Here is an 11,162-nt window from a genome sequence, read left to right as displayed (position 1 = left end):
GCTCATCAACAACCGGCGGCCGATATGGAGCTTAAATCCACGGGGAGCTGTCTCTGTGGTCTCTCGGTCGCTGGGGCTTCACTCGACTGTCAGGCCGACCTCGGCGCAGCTGGCCTGAACACGGAGGATCCAGTCTTCTCCTGTCCCTCCTTGCAGCCCCCTCCGAGCGAGGCCCCCCGGCTCCCCACCTCTCCCCCAGCCCAAAAAACAGCGATACCGACGGCGGGGATGCGGTATTCTCAACCGAAAGCCTTCCGCTTTTCGTTACCGAACCCAGCTTTAAAAATGAAACATCGGCGGGGTCCGACAACGACGGGAATTAGCCCAAATCAACATTGGCCCCCTGTAGCCTCGGAGACGAGCGAGATGACGGAACTACAGCCGACCGAACGCCCCGCCCACTCGCCAGAACCGGGGTTGATTGACAGGTGTAGCTAGGCAACGGATTGGCCACATCTCTACGGTGCTGTCCCACGGAGAGCTCTGATTGGCTCTTCGCGATCCATCAGAAACAGCAGAGTCCCGCCGCCCTACAAACACAAGCGAGGGGAACGTCACCGATTATTTTCCTCCCGACCATGTACGCGCCCACTTTCTCCGGTTGCTCTCCTCCATTGGCTTGGCGCGGCCGAACCGTGGGAATCTCGGTGAATGCGAGGATATCTATTGGCTGTCGGCAGCGGTTGACAAGAATACCTCCCTCCCTCCACCCCTCCCCACCACACCGCCGCCAAGCGACTCATACACGTTTGGCTGAGTGACGTCAACCGCGAGCTATTTTTAGAAATGTTGGTCAGAATTTAACGCACGCGCGGCGCGGTCTGGCTGGCAGGACTTTAAACAGATCGCAGACGGACGGAAGACTTTATCTGAAGGGAAATTAATCGAATAAAAGACTTCCTTTTGTTTGTTTTTACAGTCGGTGGTTGGTTGAAGACACAGAGCCACATGCTGTCTGTATACCGACGACCTTTACTGTCACAGTCCTTCAACAGCACCTTTCTAATCCTCTCCCCACACCTGGCCTGCTACAGGGCAGAGCAGCAGATGCCCAAGGGCCCCCTTATTATCAGGATCCTCAAAAGGCCCAATTCCACATAGATTTGCATGTGAATATCTCATTTCAATAATAATTTGAGCTTGTGTTTGGTAAAATTCGGAATTTAAAAGGGACCCCAGGTTTATGAACAAACACCCAAGCTATAAATAGGAGAGCCCTACAGCTATTACAAGGTCTGCCACCATCATATTATGGTTCCACAGCCACCTTCTTCATTACATAAAACAACTATACTTACTTCCTATCAGGTTAATCATGTCATTTCTCTGGACCTTCTGGATTCAAAACTGCAGTCTCGGGCTGCAACTAATTTGTTTTCATTGTCAATTACCAAGGTGACATTCTCAAATAGTTTTGTTTTTGTGTTTTGTCCACTCAATATACTAAAATCAAAAGATATTAAAATTACAGTGATATCAAACAGAGAAAGCAACACATTCTAACATTTGAGAAGCCTTAAGCAGCAAATGTTGTCCTTCCTTGGAAATTACTTGTGTAATTCATTTGCTGTCTTCTCAACTGGTACACAAACCCTGACCATGCTGTCTACTCACCTACTAGCACAGACAGATATTATAGGGCAGGGCAGGTGATGCTGCATTTAGATATTGATGGCAAATATGAATATGCAGTTTTTCAACCTGGCCTCTCGCTATAACCACGTTTTTCACTGAGTATTGCTTAACAGGTAACAGATGGAAGGACGGCGGAGTTAGTCTCCTCAACTAAGAGGAGATAAAATGGGTGAGAGCAGACAGTCCCCCTCCCTTTTGTACTGCAGTTGCCTAGCAACCTGAGGCTAGAGTGAAAATGGCAGAGAGATGCTGCTGCATTTTATGAATGAAATTGGAAAAAAGAAAGGAGCTGGAGTGGGGAGGGGAAAGAGTGGGCTGATGCATGCACACACGCTGAGTCTCACTGCCGTTGCTGTGCTTCCTTCCTCACTAGGTAAGGTGGATGTAAGATGTGGTGATTGCCAGAAAGCAGCACAAGGTCCACAAAACAAAATTTATTAACCCCACCACTGTTGTTACAAATACTGAGGCAGAGAATATATAGTAAGTACAAAAAGAAAATACGTCTTCTCATCTTGAAGACAAAATAAGCGCCGGGAGAGCATTATTTACATATGTATGCTTAAATCAACTGGACTGCAATATGGCATTCATTTCTCCTTTGACTCCTTTACCCACATGTTTTGTGCATAATTACAGACACACATCTTATGCAACATTTTAAAGAACATTATTCTGATTTGGGTCCTATTTAAAGAATCAGATTTACAGAGTTATCTGGATAACTTGAGGGTGAAACACGGTTGTACTCTGCATAAGATACCCAGCTAACAGTAAGTAAAGCTACTTCTTTACCTCTAAACAAGAGCCATTTTCCAATTCGATAATTTGCTTCCACAGGAACTCCAGATGCTGCAAATTTACATCAGACAAGCCAAAACCATCAGAACAATAAAATGCTTAACTATACATCTATTTTGACATATGGAGCACTGCCCATAGCTTTGATCTGTGCTCAAGGGGACAAAATGAACAGCAGAGTATGGATACCAAACAGGTCAACATGAGTATGAATATGACTAGCAAGTCTCAGGGCTGTGAGGATATGGTGGTTCTGTCTTTATGTCGCCCCACCCTGATGACTCAAACTTCCTCTGGCTGAGCTTTTACCATCCAAGATAGAGATATGGTGAAATAAGGCAGTGTTGGTTGTGCAGATTTGTGTGTTGAAAGAGAGAGTGAACAAGAAAGAAAAACAGTTTGTAACAATTCCGCTTCCCATTTGTGTACACTGTATAAAAATAAGATCCCTGCTTCCTGTTAATGTCCACATGTTAAGAAGATACACTCATTGGCTCCTTGTCCAAATGTGTGTTGGTGATGTGGTCGAGTGTATGGATATGAAGAGCTTCTTGTCCATCATTTTAATCTGATGATTCTTACATGCAGTCCATGGAGTTGTCCGGCATCAGTCCAAGAGGTGGCATCTTCCCTGGTATACAGGACGGAGGGAGCATGCTGCTGATGTTGGGGGACGGGTCAACGTTCTCGCTGTCCTCCATCTTGTCCGCTGAGCCCTCCCAGTTTATATGAAAGCGGGTGACACGAGGGTTGGAGGCCAAAATATTCCTCTGAAGCTGAAAGAATGAAAGCAACATCAGTGTGATGTCAGAATTACGGTTTATCGGTGGTTAGGTCCGACAGTACCTGTATCACTAAGACTTTGCCTATTGGGGGACCAAACAGACTTGCCCAATGTATCAAAATATGATGTTGATAAAGACAGGAGTTGTCACGGCTGCCTGAATGGTCCTGTGATTGTGGTGTGAAGTACATCCTCTCCAGATATTAAAAGATGGATGGAATCTAATCTATGTCACAAACCGTATCATATGAACAAATGTTAGCGAGAGTCAGTGATGAAAATGGCAACTTTAAAAAAGGGTCATGGGACCATGTTTTCACTCTCGGCGCTGCTGGGACACTGATGATCTGGTTGCGTTGCTATGGCAGTTGGATGTTTATTCTGGTTATTCTGGTTATGTGCATTTGTCAAAGGCCTTTGGATGATTTGTAACTAGAGGCGGTAATACTGTAATACAAAATTAAGGTTTAAGAAGAAAGAGGTCCAAATGAACGCAGTAGTGGTCGAGATATCTTGATTTTTTTTGCTCCAAACATGGGTCAATTTCCAATGGACCAATATCTTTTCATTAGGCCTGCCTGGTAAACACCAACATCAGTCACAGGAGACATTATAAGTGTTTATTTATGCTGAGTGATCGCCCCTGTCTAGTACACTGATTTTGATGTGTAAAATGGATGTACACACATGGAGTTCACATTTAATTCTGGGGATTAATAAATACATACAAAAATGTACTTTTGCTATGTACAGTATTGATAGCTTCTGCTCCAATGGCTTCAAATGATCCAAGTTATTTCTTGTAGTTCTCTTATTTTATCGGGGAGAGGAAACAAGATACTGGAGTTTTTAGGTCTATATCATAATCAGAATAAGTATCGACCCCTGTACTGGACAGTAAAATTAGAACACAATCTTGTTAATCAATCTTACAAGATAAAAAGTGGCTAAGAGTATCCATTGTTATTAAATGCAAACATAACAAAAGCCATTAAAAAAAAAAAAAAACTTTATTAAACTGGCATAGCGCTCAAGCCTAGTTTAGAAGATAAACAGAAAAGCCTTTTAGATTGATAATGCAGTATTTGGTCAAGGCCTAAAAAAGGACTAGCTTTAAAAGCGTTTGTGGTATAGGGCTACAATTGGTGATATCCTTCATTATCAATTAATCAAATGTTGTTTTTATTATTCAATCTGTCAAATCTTTTAAATGTCAGAATATATTTTTAAAAAATATAATTTTATAGGGCACAAAGTGTCATCTTCAAATTGTTTTTTTTGTCTGACCAACAGTAAAAAAATCAATCAATTTCGAATGACATAAACAGACAAAAGCAGACAACTGAGAATCTAGAACAAGTGAATGTGTTGTGTTTTTTCTCTTAAAGCTGAAACAATTCATATTTTAGAAAAACTGCCAGCCAACTAATTGACTAGAACAGTATCATAAGGCAATAAAGTAAAGGTTCTATTATTGTTTAAGCTTGACTATGAACTTTTCATACAAATTCATGTTGTCGGTCAGAGTTATGGGTCATCGCCTCGTTGGATCAACTGTTTCTCAACAACTGGTGCGAAAATCCTGTGAATAGTTGTTTTCATGTTGGATTCCCGGAACAATTAAGACCAATTAAATAGGACGAGGCTGTAAAGATCAGCTGTACATAGGAAGCCTCGTTATTGTGGATTAATATTCAATTTAGATACCACTGCAAAAATGATAAAAATGCACATACATCGGGCCTTAACTCACCTGTAACTTCATTTTCAGAGCACCAGAGGGCAGTAGATAAGTGTATATATTTCAATAGATCCTTTTCAAAAGCATGGCCCATGCACTGCGTTATATGTTTAAGCTATCTGCAGATTAGATATTGCACTTTTTTTTTTTTTAAATTACATAATAAAATCCACTGCGCTTCTCTCCATGGCAGAAATCAGTGACAGTTATATCTGTGTGTGTGTGTGTGTGTGTGTGTTTGTGTTACCTGGGTGTAGTCTGGTTTGAGAGGTGGGTTTTCCCGTAGTTCAGGGTCTGTGTATTCATTGTTGACATAGTAACCGATGCGGATGAACTCCTGTCCACGGTAGGTGCAGGTTATGAGGACTACAGTCACTCCTACAGCATCACTCTCTGGAATGAGCCCTGTGTTAGGAGCATCAGCCTGAGAGGCCAGACAGGAGCACAGAGAGGAAGACATCAGATCAAAGTAAACCACAATAATCATGCTATTAATAGAGCACCAAGCAAAAGGAAGATCAATTCAATTCAAATCAGGGGCATCAAATACATTAACCTACATTTCTTTGATTTTTAGTCCTAGTGTGACATAGCATGGAGGTGAAAAAAAAACAGTTTACTTACCTGAAACACAAACATGTGTCTGCCAGCCGGGACCGGGCCAACTAGAACAGAGTCCAGCACCTGGTCGTATTCCTCGCTCTCAGCTGAACCCACATAGATGATCTTCCACTCCAGATCTGACATCACACATAATAGAGAGACTTAAGGTATAGTTCTGTTTGCAAGAATATAAGATAAGATATTCCTTTATTTGTCCCACATTGGGGAAATTCCAGTGTTGCAGCAGCAAAGTGGATAGAGAAAAACGGTATACAAAACAAAAAAAATAATAAACACACAAGTAATTCATTCAACCTAGAAAGATTGAGAGAACGCCACAATAAATATGCACAAAGAACAAACAAGCAGACAGTAATAATATAGATGAATGGGCATTATGGCCATCTCTTGACACTGTGCTTTGAGATATACAAGAACTGGTTTCGCATCAGTAATCGATGAATAAATTCAAGTATGAAACAGCTTCTTAGACAAGAACGCTTGTTTTAAAGGATTTTGTTTGTTTGCACTGCTATATTAAGTGACATCAATAGATAGAAAAATAGATCATAAAAATTCCAGGTGTCAAATATCGACATTATTCATCTCTAGACACTCTGATGTCTTAAAACACCAGTGCAAACAAATATACAAAACAAAACCCCGAGTTAGTTACACTGCTCGGTGGCTCTTAACATTTCCCCTGTATACAGTTAATGTCACCACTTCAGCTTCCCTGTTGTCTCTCCCCGCCGTTCGCGGCAAATCTCTGAGCTTGTCTGTTGCTACGGCAACGCAAGGTGATCGACCAATCAGCTTCTCGGACAAAACTCCGAAGAACGTCCCCGAACCAATCAGTGCAGGCAGGGGGCGGGGCGCCGAGCACAAACGCGCCAGCGCCAATTTTCAACCCCTTGTCAAGCGAAATAACAGTCACCAGCTCCAACGGGCACTCATGTCGCTGTCTGATCCAGCACCAGCAGCGTGGTTCACGTCGCCCCCCGTCCACATGCAACGTAGAAGCAGCTATTACACAGAGAGCGCCCACAGAGGGAGCTGGGCTCGATAGCTAACAGGCAGCTAACAACACGCACACAGTAGCTGGAAACATTACCCACCTTCCGGTAAATCCTCCATGCACTCAAACGTTATTTCAAACTGAAACGGGTTTCCGAACGGGCTCGGGTTGTCCAGCACAGCAACATTCAACACTTGTACCTTTGCCATAGCGCTAACTTCTGAGGCAACCTGGAAAACCAATGCACTTTAAGTTCAACGAGTCACTGGGCACTTCACCACCGCGGTGTTCCGCTCGGCTCGCACGGTTCGGCTCGCACGGTTCGGCGCTGCCCGTCCTGTAGGAGTGGAAGTTAAAGTCTGATTGTTTTATTCTCCACGAACACCAACAGGAGCCGGCGGCGACAGGAAGTGCGTCACTGTCTTCTTCTTCTCCTTTTCGTTTTAACGCAACTTGCATTCGTGTTGTTGCATTGCTGCCACCTTCTGGAGGCATTTCCCTCTCACAGATTGGTCTCATTTGAACCTTTTTTCATTTCTTCCGTCATGTCCTTTAGACCCTGATGTATATTTATATATGTATTTAAATACATCCTGTCCTATAGTCTAGCTAAGGCTGACTCTGTTCACAAAGACTGACTGGACAGTATCCATCAAGTCTCTTTGGGAATTAAAAAAAAATATGATCATGTTTATTTATTTTTATTTGATTTCTTTGTTTAGTTATTTAATTTCTTTGCGTGTTTGTATGCGGAGAGAATACGCTCTGTGTGAGGGTAAGCTGAAAACTGCGTCCTGTTCTTAATAGTCATTACTTCTTCTTTCCCAGTACCATACATAATGCTTGTATCTATGTTTTATTTTTATTTTTCATACAGCTATTTTGGTTAGTTCATCCTCTCTCATTACCCAGAATGCCCATATGAGAAGGAACCCAAATGAGTGTGATGCAGTGCCTTGTTTTATTACTCGTAAGTGTATTTTCCATTATTTTAAATAGTGCTAATTAGCATAATTACTGTATGCACTTGACATCTACAGAGCAGAGACTGATCACTACAGACTAATAATGTGTTTGGTTTGTTTGACCAAATAGCAGCATAACAGTGTACACAAGAAATTGTTTACATATCTCTACTTTTGCACTTAGATGTTTTGTTCTTTATTCTTCTTTGCCGTCTTTATCTCCATTTTCATTTGTTAAACAAGTCGGAAATAATTGAGGCTGTCTTTGTGATTTTAATAATGCTCTGTCCTATAATGTTTAAGAAGAAACCATTGTTGGGCCTGGCCTCAATTTGTGCCTCTCATGTCTTAGTATCCTCAAGGACTCTAAGAAAAAGATTTGTATCCAGTCTCTCAAGTTGTAAGTGGGTCTAAGTTTTTCTACTTACTATTACTGTCTGTTATTTAATATTTTAATACTGCATTCCTGTTTTTCTTGTGTTGTACTACAGAAAGAGCAAGGTCATTTAATTGGAAATACCTTCAGAACACAAACCTCTGGGATCTGAAAGATCACTGGATATTAAAAAGTACTGAAAGCTTATACTCTTGTGACTCATATGTAACGGTAATACATGAGAGATACAAACTGGGGCTGTAATAGCACAAGCTCTGTAGACTAAATAGTATATTTTCTTTTTAAAGTGAAAAGTAAAACTTGATTTGCTCTGACCAGTTTGGTCCTGATTCCATTTTATTATCTATTACTGATTGTTGGATACAATAATACAATCTGTCCCTTTTTCCATTGCTGGCTCCCATTTACTTTAGACTTACTTAGAACTCTTCTTAAAACATGAACACAGAGTTCCCCAGTATTCTAGGATTTATTTTCTCATGTAGTTACACTTTGTCCTCAGAATTTAAGAGCTATGCGTGCGTACGCATGGCAAAGTTTTGAAGAAAAAAAAGGACTTTTGAAAAAAAAAGAAGCTTTTTCCGTAGACATTAGTAAGTTTGCCTTCTCATGTTCCAAATTTGGCTTCAGTGAAGGTTCTTGAATTGCCTGAAATCAACACTGCACGCCTTGAGGAAAATTGAGAGAATTAGAGTAAAAAGTAAACGAAGGGCACACCTGGTCTAAAGTATGCATTAAGGTGCACATATTCATGCATGCAGCTTGAGCATAGGAGACACGTGATGCTATGATTTTCACAAATTTAGCTGATATTGTGACGCTTCCTTCAAATCCACAAGGCTATGTTTTTGTTTTGTAAATATTATGTCACAATATTTTTTTACACCCTATAAATCCTTGATGCAGTATGTAAATGTGTTCTTTAAGAGTTTGCGATATTTATGCTTCAACAACTTACATTTGAGAGGTGTTTCGATCACTCTACTCTTTACACAGAGCAGACTGGCTTTGTAAACAAACCAGAGTGAGGCTGCTATATCATCTCTTATAGGAGGGAGTGTGACATCATGCTCAGGACACCCTGATGTATAGCTTTACATACCGAGTAGTTATTTGCTGCTATATTAATGTTTTGAATCTCATAACCTTTAAATTAAAGGTCCAGTGTTTAACATCATGTGACTATTTCTACTTGCAGAAATAGAATATAATATTCATAGGTCATTTTACTACATTAGTGATCAAGTTGAGTGCAATTTTTATTACATTGGGTGACGTTTATTATTGGGTGATAAAGGTATGTTTGTATGTTCCAGACACAAAGACTGCCTTTGTTTCTTGGTGTATTTGAGACTCACTCACGGTTTTTTGGATCTTAACGCTTGGGAAGGATATCAAATCATTCCAAGTCTAAAGGCTAAAGTCCAAGTAAAGTCATCAGTCATTGGTGTTCAGGTTGTAAGTGTTTTTAGATTTTGTCAAGTTTACCATACTCATCAGATTCATGACACTGGTCCACACCCCTGCTTTATTATTTATTTATCCTTTTTTTTAACCCTGTGATACATACCGGTTTGTCTGAGTCAAATGGAAATAATGTACGTAATGTCAGCATTGATTTAAATAAAGCTCATTTGAATTTGAGAAAGAAGCCAGAGGAGACAGAGGGAAGAAAAACTGGTTACCTTGTCCATGTAGATGATGAGTGAGCCTCTTTCTGACAAAACTGTGTTCATCTCATATTTTGAAATGGTACGAATGTGTCCTTTCGAAAAACTACACAAACACACGGACACACACATCATCAAATAAACACATCCTATTTGTACTAACCATAAACATTGACCTTTAAAAACTCTATATGTGTGTGTCAGACTTACTAAGTTCAAATCATTTATGTTAACGGTGAAGCCAAATAACAATCCACGATCCAGGATTGACAGGATTTACGGATGCTTCACGCTCCTTGTCCTTATATCTGTACAGAAAATAATTAAAATAACAGAATAAAAGGGCGAAGCACATCACTTTAACAAATATCCAAATACATAACCTTTATAAAGTGTGACAGCCCGTTGACTTCCTGTTTGGGCTGTCTTTTCCTTTTAGTAGGGAAGCAGGAAGTGCATCACTAATTAGCACCTGCTGCTCCTCAGCTGTATAAGTTATACGTTTCTCTCTTACTTCCTGGGCATATGGTTCGTTGTTCAGGTTAGACTTTTCTTGGTGTGCATTTTCTTTGTACATTACACTTCACTGTTACACAAACACGCTTGACACTACTGATGTACTGATTGACATACTTTATATTATCATTGTTTCACTTATATATATATCTTGTTAAATAAATATTTAGTTAAAAAGTCATGTGTTGTCCTCTCCTCTTTGTCCTACCCTCGAGCCGGGCTGTGACAAAAGATATGTGAAGGAAGTGTGATAAACTTAAAAATAGTGAATCATTATTTGGATTACTTTGTAACTAGCAGCTCAAAAACAGTTTTCAAATGTTTTCATAACTGATATTGTATGTTACACATTCACAATGTCATCAAACTTGGTCTTTTGTTTTGATGCCAGAGTGGTAGAAACTGCATACTTTACATTCAACTGCATCAGTTTCTCTGATGATGGGCGATAGCAACGTTGTGTGATGTAAAGGGCAATTAATAGATAATAGGAAGGCTGAAAAGCAAACAAAAATGCAACAATACAAGGGAAGGAACATTCTGCATAAAACCATGTCACGGTAACAGTGTGACCTATACATTGTACTTACAAAACATTTACTGTCAGCTTGTATATCTTTTCATACTCAATATTAGCTGTCCTGTCTAATAAAGGGAAAATTGCAGATGCAGATTGGACAAAGTAGCCTGATGTTGTAGAACTTCCTCTTTTGTGGTGAAAGGTAAATGTTCTGCGCCTGCGCCGCACCACGGTCACACCCTTTTAAAGTCAAGATTTTGATAACTTTTGACCATGATGGTCTTTACATTATATTGATAAAATTTGACATTGATCTGATTAATTCCCTAGGAGGAGTTCTAACCCTAACCCTAACCCTAAGCCCCAGAAGAAGAATATGGCCTTTTTTTAAAAAAAAAGACAACAAAATGTAATGACAGATATTTTTCAATATATTTTACGATTTTTCAAGACATTTTAGATTTGTCATAGTTGTGTTAGCCACGTGACATTTCAGACTATTACTTGACTTA

At 40.2% G+C, this 11,162-nt stretch overlaps 1 protein-coding gene across 1 annotated transcript; it reads right to left on the bottom strand.

Moving 5' to 3' along the window:
- Positions 1–2,054: 2,054 nt before the first annotated feature.
- Positions 2,055–7,025, bottom strand: LOC118326917 (histone chaperone asf1b-B-like). The gene is made up of 4 exons (XM_035660081.1): positions 6,683–7,025; positions 5,586–5,701; positions 5,209–5,385; positions 2,055–3,212 (listed from the first exon to the last, which is right to left on the bottom strand). The coding sequence occupies exons 1-4, from the start codon at positions 6,789–6,791 to the stop codon at positions 3,015–3,017; spliced, it is 600 nt and encodes a 199-aa protein (XP_035515974.1). The 5' UTR covers positions 6,792–7,025; the 3' UTR covers positions 2,055–3,014.
- Between the last annotated feature and the right edge of the window lie 4,137 nt (positions 7,026–11,162).

This window comes from Morone saxatilis, unplaced genomic scaffold, assembly GCF_004916995.1.
Source record: "Morone saxatilis isolate NCDOM2014 unplaced genomic scaffold, NCSU_SB_2.0 Contig17, whole genome shotgun sequence".
NCBI classification, from domain to species: Eukaryota; Metazoa; Chordata; class Actinopteri; family Moronidae; genus Morone; species Morone saxatilis.
Note: the sequence above shows the minus strand (reverse complement) of the source record. Positions and strands in the feature narration are given on the sequence as shown.